Source organism: Zosterops lateralis, assembly GCF_965231275.1.
Source record: "Zosterops lateralis genome assembly, chromosome: 1".
NCBI lineage: Eukaryota > Metazoa > Chordata > Aves > Passeriformes > Zosteropidae > Zosterops > Zosterops lateralis.
In genome coordinates this window covers 55,788,122-55,804,319 of record NC_139762.1, presented here as the reverse complement: position 1 = coordinate 55,804,319, position 16,198 = coordinate 55,788,122, and the positions used below count along the sequence as shown (strand labels likewise).

At 37.9% G+C, this 16,198-nt stretch overlaps 1 protein-coding gene across 1 annotated transcript in view; it reads left to right on the top strand.

The window, feature by feature from the left end:
* Positions 1-16,198, top strand: part of ADCY1 (adenylate cyclase 1) — a gene marked incomplete at both ends in the record, with an annotated part of 149,345 nt that overhangs the window by 96,873 nt on the left and 36,274 nt on the right. The window contains 2 exons of the mRNA XM_083860552.1: positions 3,309-3,467; positions 4,971-5,112. Coding sequence (XP_083716678.1) covers positions 3,309-3,467; positions 4,971-5,112 — 301 coding nt within the window. The remainder of the gene's footprint in view (positions 1-3,308; positions 3,468-4,970; positions 5,113-16,198) is intronic.

The window sequence follows — 16,198 nt, the reverse complement described above, 5'->3', positions numbered from 1 at the left end:
GCCATAGGCTAATACATAATCATTAATATTTTCCGTATATTCCTTCCTATTTTCAATCCTAAAATTTATGTCATTTATACTTTATGGCACGTGCTTCACTCGTCGCCAGGGGGGTCTTCTGTCCTCCTTTGGTAGTCATTGGAGGAAGGCTTACACTCCTCATCATTGCCCTTGGATTGACCTGACAGGTTGTGCATGCATATTAGGCATTGTGTTATATAAGTAGCATTATGTTCCAAGAAATTATCCTTGTATTTCATAGATAAAGCTATACTTCAGATCTTTTGCCCAATTTGTCTATCCCAAGATCTTGGGACAATCCTTATTCCAAAACTACATCCTCTATCCTATTTTTGCATGTAACATCTGCAAATGGGGCACATCTGCTTCTTCATACTTAGTTTCCTTCATTTGTAACAATTATTTTCTGAAATATTGATATAGTTACAATTGGCATGAATCATATCCATTTATCACTAAAGCATCTCTGAAACACATAGTAGCTTTTGGGGAAGATGTAGAAATGGATTCTCAATTTAGAATTTTGACAAAGTGACTACTTATGGAAATTTTTTGTTCAAAACATGAAGTGTTTTCAAATTCTGCTTTATATGATTCATTGGTGTATTATAAAGTTCAGCTTATTAACATGTTGTATTTCTCTGCTCATCTTTTTTCATTTACTTTTGTTATTCTATTAAAATCTCTAAAAGGAGATTAAATTTACCCCAGTAAGACAAAGCAATGTCTAAGCCTTGAGTGGACTTTATCAGTGTCTGAATTTCATTGTCTTTGCACATGCATTTAGTCTGAGATTTCATATACTTTTTTAAATGGAGGAGGAGGGAGGGAACCAACCAACAAAACCCACCCTCACTTGTGAACAGAGAAACTCCGACTTTTGTGGGCTCATAAATTAAGATTATTATATAGGTTCTTAATTATGCAGGAGAACATAGGTGTAATCCTGAAGGGTTTTTGCTTGCAAGGTATGGTCTTGGCGTAAGGTCAGTCTGTTAATTAATAATGAAAACAATACACATGCTCAGATGAAGATACAAAGTGTGGTTGCTTATCGTTAGGTGGCTTATGTTGTTAGGGTCATTCATTTCCTCAAAGCTTTGTCAAAGTGTGCATAATAAAGCTTTGTAGCACTAGAATCCTTTTAGGATTTCTTGAAGTCATATTCTAGGCTTGACTGGGAACAGATACTGAGTAAGGGAGAGCTGACTTGCAGTGAGTAGGAATAAGACAAGGAAATATTTAATCTTCCAAAAAGTTGTTCATAAGCCTTTCTGTGCTGTTGCATAAAATATTTTATGCCTGGATTCCCTATGGGGATAAAAGAGATCTCCATGTTACTCACATTAGTGATGGCTGATATGGTTTGTACTTCATAGGTGAAGAGTTTCTTACTTAAATTGAGGCCAGGTAACTTTGCTGCACATCCCACATCTTGATCTATGCTGACCTTTCTGTTAATTTTATTTAAACAACTACAGTTTCTGAATTAGTTGAAAAGTCTTTCTAAAGGTATCTCTGCAAAATCTAGTGTAACTGGATGATACTTGAAAAAAAAAATGGTCAATGAAGGCCAAGGGAAAATTATAGTAAGAGTCTCATTTTAAGATCTTCAATTAAATGCATTGGAAAATTCGAATTAAGAAAATTAAGTGAAAATAAATTCTTAAACTGAATAGTCAGTTTCCTTTATTCAGAGATACTATCACTTTTTTTTACAGCAACTGGACTGTGGAATGATGGGTGTTTTTCTAACAGAAAGAGCTGAAAAAATCTTTGTAGAGTGTTATTACATAACACGTTAATATTTAAGACTGTTAGTTTCAAGATGCCTTTTCAGTGTTCACAACTTTATGCAGAGTGCAAGTCATAGCATGTCCTTCATTCACACCAATGAAATATCTTTCCTTATCGTGGCACCAAAAAAAATTTCTTTTAATAACAATTTTGCAGGTTAATTCATCCTATACCAGCTAGGCAGTGAGAATCTCTGAACATTAGATTTAATTTACAGGTGCAAGGCTAGTTACAGGTTGTTTTGATGCCACTCTTACAGGAGCGTTGGAAAGATATTAATGTTTATAATCACTCTGTAATTCTTACAAGTCAGTAAAGGAAGAGTGACCTCTTAGGTGGAAGAGATGACAAGTTGCCTTGGTTCGAGGCTGAAAAATCTCCTATGAGTTATGGTAACAGACTGTAATGTGAATACGCTAGAATAATCCTTTAAATTGTGGACAGTATGAACTGGGAAGATGATTTGTGAATTTTAAAGCAAAGGTATCTATGATTTATTGAGTGAATATTGAATTAGAAGGAGGGATTTGGTGGTCCCATATGAAGTTTGAACAGAGAGATGAGAAGAAGCCCCCTGTGCCAGCAAAAGAAGTGAGAAGACATTTCTGTTCCCTGAGTTGAAGAATCCTTTGCCTTTGAAGTTGCTAATTTTTAAAAGGTGATACTCCAATAGTGAGATTATGACCCATCTGTGTGGTCACGGGAAAGGCTATGTGAATATGGGAGGTTCCACAATTGCAGAATCTCCTGCAAGGAGAAAAGGGTGGGCTGCTTTTGTGTGAGTTAGAAGCCACAAGCAGACTGTTTCTCTTGTGGAAAGTTGCCAAAATGACAGGAGAGACCTCTCTCTCAAAGACAGAATGAAAGACTGTTTTATAACTGGTACTGACCTGGAGTTCTGAGTTTTGCCTCTTTACATTGTTTGTAGAAAACGAACAGTTTGTGGTTGGAGAAAGGGTTGATTTAGAAATTTCATTTGTGGTTTTTTTTTCTTTTCTTATTTTCTTCTTAGTGTGTGTTAATAAAATCTATCTGTTTACCTTAAGTTGGGGCCTGTTTTGCCTTTTTCTCCCAAATCCTATCTCTCAAAGGTAAAAAAGAGCAGACACTAAATTCGGTGAATCTGAAACATCTGGTGTCTGGGTAATTGAACCAATTAGAACAAAGTAGATTGGGAATGATTACTTACACATTGGCCATCTCCAGTAGTGCCTCTTTGTACCTCTTTTCTCACAGAAATGGTCAAGAAATTTAGAAATACTGAGATTTTGGTTCAACAGTAATTAAAATATAACCTTTTTTTTTATTATTATTTCAGTTAGGCCTTTGAAACTAGTGAAGGTAGAGAACAGTAGCTGAATACACCACTTCAGGTTTTATAAGACCTTTTATATTCAGTCATGTATAAATACATGTGTTGATTTTGAGAGGAGGGAAAATGAAAAGTAGTCATAGTCTAAATATTAACATTCTGATGCTATCCATTACAGATCTGTTGCAGAAGCCACAGAGGTTGATCTCAACATGAGAGTTGGATTGCATACAGGCAGGGTGCTTTGTGGGGTCCTGGGTCTCCGAAAATGGCAATATGATGTCTGGTCAAATGATGTGACATTAGCTAATGTAATGGAAGCTGGAGGGCTGCCTGGGTAAGTCTGAAAAAGAACTGTAGCGCAAAAAAAAAAAAAAAAGAGAAAACTGTATGAGTGAAGAATTTCTTTCCTTTTTTGAGGCATTTGCAATGTAGTTGCTATTGATGAAAAGAATTGTGTTTGGCAAGAACAATCAATTTATGTCATTTATCCTGTTGAATTTTCCAAATTATATTTGTGTAACAGGTTAGATTAGAAGCAAAACATTTTCAACTGTTTTTAGAAGTTGCCGAATATAAAAAGTATGAATGAAACAACAGTAGGAATGTAAGAAGGCTAGACTTGGATCATTTCATGTTACAAAAGTAAAACCCTGTAGCTATTCCAGGAATTTTTTACCCTTACACACCTCTGTACCTTGAGGGAGCAGGGGGATGCCTTGCTCCTTTTACATTACAAGATTTCCAACACTAGTCATGTGCTATAGAAAAGATACACCTGCTTATGAACTCAGATATTGATGAAACTTGCAAATAATACAATAGCACATAAACCTGCAGCCAACCCATGGGACAAGCCCTGGAACTTTAAGTACTCATTACACAGCCTTGGACACAATTTAAATACACACAGTGAACATTTGCAAAGGAGTGTGGGTGTTCTGTGTGCAGCTTACATTTGGACTAGGACCTGCCATTTTCTTTTTGATTTTTACGAGATCTTGATTGCTGGAAAAAAGGATTAAAGAATCAGTTAATTTTTTGTGGTAATTATGATTGTTTCTATTTATTGCATACATCTGCTTTAGATAATTTTGGCAGTGTATTTTATGTGTTCATTACCCTAAAGTTACCTAGTGGAATAAATTCTGAACCCATGTTTATTAGAGGAAAGCAGTAAAGTCTTTTCAGATACCTTCTCTGAAGACATTTCAAATACAAGGGGTCTTTCAAGAGAAAATGTGAAAACTTTTTCAGGATAAGAAAACTCAAAAATAATATTAAAGATGGGTGTGTTGCCAAAACGAAGTGAATCAGAAAGCTGCCTACAAAACAGAGTGAGTGAATGATATGAGTCAGAGATATGAAGTGAAACAGAAGTTTCTGCTTTATACACAAGAGAGGTTTGGAGTATGATGTCACAAGTTTCAAACACCAGGATGTTTTTCCAAGCAGCTGTTGAGCTAAAAACTTAAGAAAGCCACACAATGTAGAAGATGATGTGCAGACACTCACTTTCGGTAAATCAGCAAATCTGAAAGTGTTTGGATAGTCAACTGTTATATTTCTGTTCACTTTGCCCAAGTTTAGAAAATGGATGTAATAGACTTTTTTCTATGTTCAATTTGGCTAAAAGTACAAAACAAAAATATTTTCTCTCTCTCTTTTTTTTTTTTTTTTTTTTTTTTTTTTTTTTTTTTTTTTTAATCAAACCTGTGGTCTTGCATGTAAATTGACCTATTGACCTCTTTATGAACTTCTGTACAGGAGTGTATTTCGGTAGCAAGTAGCTCAAAATGTATCTTTGCTTTAAACAATAATGTCTAATTTTTCTCTCCAGGAAAGTTCACATTACAAAGACCACCTTAGAGTGCCTAAATGGGGACTATGAGGTAGAACCAGGATATGGTCATGAAAGGAATAGTTTCTTGAAGAAGCATAATATTGAAACGTATTTTATTGTGCCATCCCATCGTAGGAAGGTAAGCTTGTTCAGTGATACATTTTCATAATTTAAAAACTGTTCTGTGCTATTCTGAAAGCAGAGACAATACTAGGTTGTTGTTGGTTTGTTTTTTCTGAAAGCTCTTCAAACACTCTTGAAGGCTCAGCAGTGCAACGATAACATTTTGAATCTCAGCATGTGATGAGGTAGTGACAGTGGTTTTCCAACAGCTGCGACTACAGTCACACCTTTCTTCCTCAATCAGTTACTGAGTGCAGCCTTTTGTTCTACTGAAAAATGTTTCTTGTGACCTCAGTAGGAGTCTTGAAAGTCCATAACTGTTGTTTAAACACATTCAATTTGGTAAACCTTTTCTACATCAGACGAGGCTTATCTTTGAAGTTACGTATCATAACATGCTTAACAGGCCAAGAGAAACTTTATTGCCTTTTGTCTCAGCCAGAGAATTTGGGATACAGATTTTTTGACCCATATCTTCTGAAACTGTGTCCTAATAAGTTTAATTTAGGGATTTTATCCTTCAAGAGGAAAATTATGATACCCAATTCTGAAAGTATTGGTCAGATTTTTAAGCTGTCAGAACTTCATATTTGAGGGTTTTAACCACCGAGTTTCTTAGGAAAATATAACCACAGAGAAACAGGTCAACTTGAATTCATATCTCCAATCAGTTTTTTTGTCTTAATTTGATGACTCTGTGATTTTTTGTGGAAATCTTGGAAGACCATTCACCAGGGTAATTTGATTCTAGGGTTGAAAATGCCATTGTTTTATTCTGGAAAGGCTGCTACAAGAGTGATTCTATGTACTTCCTCTAAAGCATCTTCTTATTAGAGAGACGGAGTTTTCTAATCCACTGTGAAAATCATGCAGTTTCACATTTTGTTCCTCTGGTATATATGATTAAATTCAGTTTTAGATAATATGAAAGAAAACAGGTGGAAAAACAGTGGGTTAAATTCTGTTTTGGCAGTCAGTGAGAGTGGTTTTGGAGGCTTTCTTGAAACCAGTACTAGCATTTTTTAGGAAATGAGTATTTCCTAAATTAATCAATTCCAATAAGGAAGAAAATGCAAGGAAGAGTTTATTTAAGGTAGGTGTGTTCCTTACTGCTGCTAGGTTGTTTGTCTTGGTTTCCTGTTGTTTTTCACTCCTTCATCATTATGTATAATTTCATTTTTATGTTATATCAGGTTTCATTTCATATTGAGGAAATAAATACAGGAATTTCAGGAAATTGTTCCATAGGTTGATGGAAAAAGACAAGCAGAGACAAAAGGGAATTAGTGGGACTTTTACACAGAGAAACTGTATTATGTCAATTCTGCTACGAAAACCAGTGACTGAGGAACAGAAACTTGACAATCACATATGGAAGGAAGCCAGGTCAATGCATGTTTAATGTGCAAGAATGAGAGTGTACTGCTGTGAGAGCACACATTTCTTTGTCTTTGCAAGATTGCTGACAAACTACTGGTGATTGCTGAGAAATGACTGCTTGGTTTGTCATCAGCTGCATAAACCCAAATGCCATCTTACCCATGGGTGCCACTGATGAGTTTGTGGAAATGGCAGATGCTGCTCGCCAGCTTAACAGCAGCTCTCCAGCATGCATCAACGGCGTGTCAGCCAAGAAAGAAACACTTCATAAACTTTACTGGTGTTGACTGGCTGCTCCACTGGGTTTGCAGATCAATCAGCATGCCACTTTGCTGTTTGTCACAGTCCATCACAACCATCCCTAGTCTTTGTACACTTGCATACTGATCACTGACCACAAGCTACATAATAGCATATTTGCCTTCTAAATAAACACCTGCTATTCCCTCCTACCCCAATTCATTCATTGCCTCTTCAGAGACATAAAAATAGAAGGCTACTCATGAAGCACAGACAAGACAGAGTTTTACCTGTTGAATTCAGGTATTTTCTGATTTTATATTGTATTACTTCCTCTTGAACCTCAGCAGCTGAAATGCAGGTTTTATTCTTTATCTGTCATTTCTGACATTAACATGAGCTGACTCAGGCAGGTATGATACTAACTGGAATGAAAATCAATGTAATGAGCAAGAGATGACCAAGAATACATTGAATCTGAAGCAAAAATAAGACCACTTGGAGTTTTGTTAAAAAATATTTGTTTAGAAGACACATGCCTCCATCTATTATATATGGTCTGACGGGAAAATTTTTCAGCACTGTCACTCTAGCCAAGAATGACAACAGTGAAAGATGGCTCATTCATGTACTAGTTACATTTTAAATGTGAACAAATTGTAAATAATTCCTATTTTTTTAAATCTTCTGTTGAATCAGCTAATTTCGTGATCTGATGTGCTTGCTGGTTTAAAGCAGCCACTGAAGGAATGCATTTCTTTGTTTCATTACCATTTTTATCTTGATAGAGAATATATTAATCTATTATTATCTATTAGTCTATGCAGTCAACAGCTTATAGTCTACCTGGAGACCAGTGAAAAGTGGTGGCCCATAAGGATCAGTGGTAGGGCCAGTACTGTTCAGCATCCTTGTCAATGACATGGACAGTGCACCCCCAAAAAGTTTGCTGATGACACCAGGCTGTGTAGTGCAGTCAACATGCTGGAAGGAAGGGATGCCATCCAGAGGGATTTGCACAGGCTTGAGAAGTGGGGCTTTGTGAACCTCATGGAGCTCAATAAAGCCAGCAACAGATGGGTCAGGGCAGTCTTAGGTACACCTACAACTTGAATAGACAACTGAATGAGAATGCCCTATGGATAGGAACTTGGGAGAGATGATTGATGAAAACTCAACATGAGCTGTGTGAGCTGGCAGTGTGTGCTCACAGCCCAGAAAGCCAACAGTGTCCTGGGCTGCCTCAAAAGGACAGTAGCTAGCAGGTTGAAGGAAATGATTCTGCCTCTCTACTCTGTAAGACCCCACATGTACTATGTAAAGTATTGGTACACTCACCATAAGTACAAGGAACTGTTGGAGCAAATCCAAAGGAGGACCGTAAAGCTGACAAGAGGACTGGAGCACCTCCCCTGCAAAGACAGGCTGAGAAAATTGGGGCTCTTCAGCCTGGAGAAGAGAAGGTTGTGTGACACCTCACAGCAATTTCCAGTATCTGAAGGGGTCCTACAGTGAAGCCAGAGAGAGACTCTGGCAGGAGCTGTAGTGATAAGACAAGGAGTAACGGCTTCCAGCTGAAAAAGGGTTGGTTATGTTAGTTGTTAGAAAGAAATTCTATACTGCGACAGTGGAGAGACACTGGAACAGGTTGCCCAGAGAATCTGTGGATGGTCCAACCGTGAGAGTGTTCAAAGCTAGGTTGGAAGGGGCTTTAAACAACCTGGACTAGTGGAAGGTGACCCTGCCTATGGCAGGGGGTTGGAACTAAATGATCTTTAAGGTCTCTTCCAACCCAAACCATTTGATGATTCTATTATTATTATTATTATTATTATTATTATGGTCTATTTATGCATAATTCACTGGATTACATTCAGCTCCTAAACACAAATAATTAATCTGATTTCTAAGGGCAGATTTTATAAAATTAAAATAATCTTTTTTGCTGACTTTCATAGTTAAAAACTTATGCAAATGTGCTTTCTTAATACAACACATGTTCCCTGATACATACCCTGATAAAGTTACTAGTTTGGGGTTTTTTTAAGCTTTCACACTTTTCTTAAATTTGATTATGTCTCTTGATATTTTATATTTATATTAATACAGTCATGTGACCAAAATACTGGCCTGAGAGAAATTTTGAAAATTTTTATTTATGTAAGCAGACACAAGTCTGACCATACACATGAATGCTTTTGGCTTTTACAGGAGATTTGATCCAGATAGAAAAAGCGATACAAAATTTATAAATACAATATATAAAGTTTAATATATAAATTATTCACATCATTCATACTCCAGGCTTTAATAACATGATCATTCTCTTAATTTCAGAAAATTCTAGGTTTGTGAAGTATAATAAATACTACTTTGTATGGATTTTGTTTCAAGAAAATAAAAATCTAGGCCGTAACTATTATTCTCGGAGCCCCTTACAAGAACTTTATAACTTTGCTTAGACCAGCTAAATAACTTTTTCTACTAATGATTTCCACCTAACTAATCCTGTTACGACTTTCAAAATGTTTGCCTAAAATTTAATTTATTTTAATTTAATTTTTTCCATAGAGTGTGTCTGGCTTTCATCAGAATCCTTTGTCCTTTCATTGTCAGCATTGATATTAGTCTAAGTGTCTTTGCCTCCAGTTTTCCTACTGAAGTATCTGACTCCCAGTTGCACAGCAGAAGTAGGGGGCTTAGCTGGACTGTCACTTTCATTTCTTTGGCTGCTCTAGAAAATCTGATTCTGCTGATTCAGTAAAACACCTCTAAGGTTTGTATCCAACCTCAGCGATATCTGATGGGTTTTTTTACTTGGCCTTGCTTCTCTGTATTTATTGAAGCAATTCACTCTGTGGTGGCACCTCTCTAGTTTTGAAAGGACTCATTATTTCACCAGCTGAGAAAACAGCCCAGCACAGCTAACAAAGTAAAATTGCTGAAGGTACTTCTAACAGATAGCCAGGTAGTGATGAGAAATGATCAAGTTTGCATGAAGGGAAAGATTTCTCAGCATGTGATAGTTTTTGCTTTTATGGAAGTTGGCCTGCCATCACTGTTACCCATTGCCAGCTTTAAGGGAACCTGCTTTATGGTGTAACTTTGCTGGCTCTAGAGACAAGGCAAAGACAAATAATGCTGTGTACCACTGACAGCAATAGAGCTGTGTCCAGGAATGGAGGTCATACGGTGCAAAAATCATAGGAAAACACTATTGATACAACTTACAAATTATTCCTGTATATTCATAAACGTCTCTTGAGGTGTCTCAGTCTACCTCAAACATAATCAATAATTACCTTCCAGTAGATTGCAAATCACCATCTGTAAAATTTCTTCTAATGTGCTAGTAAGTTATTCACCAATGGGGTATTCAAATATATTAGTTATCATTTATTTGTGGCAGTGTAAATCACATACTACCTGCATCTACTATTTGAATAGCACAGAAAGATGGACAGTCATGAAAAATCCATGAGAGTACCATATCTGTTTGCCCTTTGGAAACTAGCTGTTTATCTGAAGAGACTGACGTTTCCCTTTCCGAACATACCATGTACATACAAAGCCATACCAAGCAGTCTCAGAAAATTCTTCCTGTAGGTTGGATAGCCCTGCTTTCTTATCTGAAGTCTCTGAGCAATACTATGACCATTCTGAAAATCAAGGTGAATACCACTTTTTTTCTCTGAATCCTTATTTAGTTATCCAGCTAGATGGAAATAGATGCTGGTTAGAGTTATGATGCTGTGTGTCCTGTCTGGTTTGCTGTATTGAATCATGCTCTAAACATGCCAATGCAGATGGGTAAAACCATAGTTTTATTTTTGCCTAAAAACTATTCATAAGGGAAAAAAAACCAACAAAACCCTGGGGCAGTCTGATCCCAATGCCTCTGCAGGACTCTGAAGAGCACCAAGCTGGAATGGCAGGAATGAGCAGGAATCCTGGGCTGGTGGATGAGATGTATCAGAAGCTCTGCAGTGGTAGCTGGAACTGCTGGATGTCCTGGCAGGGCAGGGGGTGCGGGGCTACAGTGTAGAAAGACCCAGAGCAGTTCTAGAGAAGCGGCTGCGGGGGACAGCAGCAGCTCAGCTCCCAGCAAGGAGGAGAATAAAAAGTGAGCTTAGGATTCCTGGACACACAAGCAAATGGTCGTAGGTCCTTAGGACTGGAGTCTGGCAGTGACAGTGAATTCTCCCTGCAGTAAGCAACAGCTTGACTGGTCTCCTTCCAATGCTGAGAGCGAAAGACAGCAGCTGCCCCCACCCTGTCCTTTACCTGCCTCCCAAAACTCTCGGAATCTTCCCCCTCCAAGAGAAACTCCCAGATAAAGGAAGTGTCTCTTGGATGTCTCTTGGATGGTACATTCCTCTCTCGACTTTGGCCACTTTTTTTTTTTTTTTTTTTTTTTGCTTAATTACCCATAAGTACCTAGTAGTTAGTTTCCTAGCAACTTATGGAAAAAATTGTGTAAGTAAAAAAGAAAGAAATTTAACCCCCAACAATGCTTACCAGCCCTTATGGAATGCTAGAGTTCTGACTCTTAAACTGTAAGTAGTGACAGATAAGAGAGCTTTCCATTTAATGCAGGGGATGTAATATCTTTACCAACTACTCATAAAAACCTTTTCCCCTATTAGCTCATTGCAAGCAAAACTGTATTTGACAAAATTTTTCCAATTTGAAATGCTGCACATTAGGCATCTGAGTCCATATCTAGGCCCACACTGAGGATTTCTTCTTTCAAACTGACAGCTACCTGCAGCTGCCACTGCTACCATGACTTTGAGAGCCCAGGGGTGGTCTTTCCACTCGATGCGTCACAGCTTCTTTCAAAGAATTTAAATAAAGATCTGAATGCGTATTTTGGGTGTTTCAGATTTTAACACCCTAAATATACCTTAGCAAATCCAATTTAACAGATAGGAACACAGCCTTTTAATGGAAGCTCTAACTTGTATCTGGATAGGGGCTGTTCTGTGCCTGAGACTTTGCTGGAATATGTACCCAAGTTGTTGGAATATACAAACCCAAACACTGGAAATAAATTTCTTGTGTTACTACCCAGTAAATATAAACAGAAGAATGATGTCTGTGTTGTAGAATGTATCACTCTACATCCTTAGGATTGCTCCTGCAGTAGCTATGAAGCTGCTAGTGCATCATGAGTGTGAAAGCCTGCAGTTTGGGGTGTCAGTGATAGAATTAGTTATGTGCTCTAATATTCTGTCTTTTTGTTCCCTCATAAATGTAAAATCTGTACAAGGAAAGATGTAGGTCACTGGTAAAAGATTTTTCTCTGGTTTTGATTTCCTAGACATTGGTTTAGTCTTTCCAACTGCTAAAAACTTTTTCTCCATCTGTGTCAAGAAAGTGGTCATACTATTCTGAATTTTAAAAGTTAGTCTTACGGAAGTTCTATTCTCTGGTAAAATCGCTAATATATTTTCCTGTTGGATAACTGAGGTGTGATAAGTAAAATGTATCAAAAGGGCAGTAGAAAAGGATGGAAAAATGTCTGATGATTTTAACTATAGGAAGAAAAAAAAAAAAAAAGAAAGAAAAAGATGTGCTCATCTATCTTAGGACAAAATGTCTTGAAGGTAGTCATGGAACAAATACTACCACCAAGAAACATGGTCCTGCCTGCCTGAAGATAGAAAACACAGACAGAGTGCTACAGGAATGATGGCTCCTGTAAATGCGTTTACATTAGTATCTTCTTTTCCTTTCCACTTTATGCATCGAGGTTGAATATAGTCGGAAAATAACAGTCTGATGACATTTCTCAGAATCTCAGATGAGCACCAGTTAAATACTTATCAGAATATTACATGACATTCAAACACTGGGGTGTTTTTCCTGGATTTGAATCAGTGCTTGTTTGTTTTCTGTATTCACAAAGCTGTGTATAGTCCTGGCTGTTTCAGAGTGCTGTTAGAAAAATCCAGCTCTTAACCTTATTTGCAGCTGTGTTGCAACAACCAACCTTCCCTAAAATTATGAGCTAAATGAAAAGTGAACAGAATTAGCAATGATGCCAAGGGTCAAAAAGACTTGAGAAAGTAAAACACTTTGACAAAATGAGCTGGAATGGGAATGCTGCAGTCCAGCTTTCCCGTAATACTGGACTGGAGCAAGATCAGAGGAAAAACAGAGTAAAAGACACTGGGGTTGGGTTTTTCATTTGCAGGAGGGGTTTTAAGTCTGTTTTAACAGACTTTTTTGCATTTCCTGACTTTGTCATAGACTGAGAGGAGAAATTGAGATTACTTAAGTATTTCACTGAGTTCACTGTGTCAAAAGCATTGTTCTGCTGTAAAAGCAAGAATAAAAAAGGGATATGATTTGTGAGATGAAAGTGAGAGAGAATTCCTTTGTATTTTGATATTGTGTATATATAGTAGTAGATTGAAAAAGCCTCAGTCCCAGTGCAGAATCTACGTCCTGAAACCACTAGATTAAGAAAACCCAAAACAAACCAACTAAAAACATCCCCAACCAATCAACCATAATTTTAAATATAATTATATGGATTTGCTGACAACTGTCAGTGTGTCCAACTTGTGTGTATGCAGTGTCCTTAGAGTGGCTTAGTTCTTGGCCAACCATGAAGAACAGTGGCTACACAGTAGGTGTGCTCACAAGTATTCATAGTATTGCACCCTAGCTGAATTTGGATGGAGCCTTTGGAGGTCAAGTGGTTGACCTCCTTGTTCAAGCAGGGCTGGCTTTGCAGTTAGATCCACCTTTGAGTAAGCGCTGAGTGTTTCCCCCACTGGCAGCCTCTGGAGGCATGATCATCCTCAAAGAAGCTAAACTTCTTTGTATCAAATAGGAATTTCCCTTGATACAGACTATATTCATTGCCTTTTGTGCTTTTTTCTGAGTAGGATTCAGGATTATTCTGGCTCTGTTTTCTCTGCAGCTACTACTTAAGCAGTTAAAGACAGTGTAGTGGTTTCACATTTGCTGAATTCTGGTTTGCTAAATTTAGTGTAGTGGTTTGAGTGTCTACTCTCTTTTCCCTCTGGGAGACAGAATTTGGGAGGAAAAGGCAAAACAGACCCAACTTAAGGTAGATTTCTTAACTCACATTAAGAAGAAGAAAATAAGAAAAGAAAACAAATGAAATTTCTAACCCAACCCTTTCTCCCACCACAAACCACTCACTTTCCCACACAACACAGAGAGAAAACTATGATTTTCAGTCAGTTGCAACCATCTAAACATAATCTTGCATCACTTTGGGAGAGGATTCTCACTAAAGTTTTCATTCACCACAAGAAACAAACAGTCTGGTGGCTTTCAATGTCACAAATCTGCAACTGCCCAGAATTTTGCAGATTGTGCCGTCCCACCCATTACCAGCCTTTCCCCTGGCTACTCATGGGTCTCCCAGCATATTTGGGGTACCATTTTAAGAACGCTTTTTCTATCTCTGAAATCATCTCTATCTCAAAAGAAATGGAGAGCTCCCTTTACCCCAGGAGCCAGGGGGCTTCAAATTACTTTCTCTCTAGAATCATCTTTGTCTCAAAAGCTGAGATCTCTTTTTTTTACCCCAGGAGCCGCAGGCTTACTCTATTCAAAATTCTCAATTAGATCTCAATTATATCAGTACACAACCTTTGCCTAGAACTTGCATTTCCCCAAACAACATTATGATATTAAAAAAAATAGTCCATTTCTCCATTGTTTACATCCAGAGAAGTCCGGCAAAAATATCCACTTCCTCCATCCCTTCTTCCAATAGCCTTTATCAGTCCTTTTAGTGACTTTTTCTCATGCAGTCTCAGTACATTTTAAATTACTGTGTCTTCCATGGAGAGAAGGGTTAAGTTTTAGAAACTTTATTTTTGCCAAGAAAGAGTTAAATATGCCCAGGCCTGCAGTGGACATGTAATCTCTGCTGGGCAGCACCTTCTCAAGCTGAAGGATCCCAAAGCAGCCAGGCTCTTTCTTCCTCCAGGCTGTGGCTCATGGTGTCCAATATCAAAGCTGCACTGGTGATGGGAAGAAGATCCCATCCTCCCTGGGTCAGCAACCAGAGCCCATGGCACAGCCCAGCCAGGGCCAGCCCCTCTCTGCCAGCTGCCACAGCCCCGAGCTGCAGTCTCTCCTCTTTTTCCCACTGAGAATCCATGGAGCCTGGCCAGGCCTTGAGCCACTCCTAAGAGCAGCTTCTAGGCTGGTTATTACCTGACACTGACAGGAAGGAAAAGGGCCAGTCACAAGGGATCCTCTGATTTTACCTGGGGTTTCCAGAGGCGCAACCAACTCTTCAATTGGTCCGCCAAACCATCAACATCTGCTACAACGTCCCTAGAAAAAAAATTTACTCCATGCTAGACTACCACAGAGAGCAAGTAGATCTCTAATTAGCCTTCTCTTCTTCCAGCTAAATGAACTAAATTCCCTCAGATTCTACTTTTATGTCATACACCTGAGAACCCTGATCATTTTGGTGAAACTTTGCTAAACTCACTGCAGTTCATCATTGTTTTTCTTTGGTGGGAGATCTCATACTACTCCATTTTTTCAGTGACCTGAGCTGAAATTTCTATTTACTGTTGAAACAGTTGGTATATTATCTGCCTATAAGATTTCTAAGCTAAAAGAAACCAGTTGATGCTAAGAGCTAAACATATTCCACTGGTTTGAAGATAGTCAGGAAGCTGAATGAAAACATGTGGTTGAAAGAAAAATCATGTTTGTGGCAGGGCCACAGTCTGGAGTCCATTCCAGTTTTCAAGTTGCAGGTTTTACTCAGAAGCACATCTATTATAAAAAAGTTGCATGGAGGAAAGTCTAAATTCTTCTCTAGTCATAGGACTTCAAATCCTTGTAGGAGGATGTAGTCATGTGCTTATTCTCACCTTTCACAATCATGACTTCTTGGATCTTTTGCTAGTAAGATGCTTTATCTATTCTTTACCACTCTTGCATCTATACTGTCACATTTCCGTAATGAAGGCCGTTAGCAAGGTTTTGTGGGTTTCTGAATTTATTTAAAATCATCATTTATTTAAAATCATCAAAATTGCTGACTTAATTAATGCAATGTCCACTGTGAAAGTTGGAGCAAAGAAAGAGCTAAAGATCTCTTGAGATATGGTCCACCGGTAAATTTCTGAAAATGAAATTAAATTGAAAACTGGAGGGAGTTTCAAGAATGTTGCTCTTTTTTGTTGTATTATAGAGACTTTGTAAAATATGTAGAGCTTCTAGAGGAATTATGGCTACATTAGGAAGATTTTTAAGTGGAATACTTCTCTAAAAAGTATGTTTTAATTGTTGGGAATTGTAGCTCAAAAACTGATCATATCTGCCATACTCAAGCCTAAAAACTATCTACTTGGTGTTCTTAGGAATACCTAAAGGATGATTAGTATGTGAATATCCTCATACAGTATCTTCTATGCAATTCAGTGGTAAGTCTGCTGCCAGAAAGCCCTTGAAAGAAAGGGTTCTTA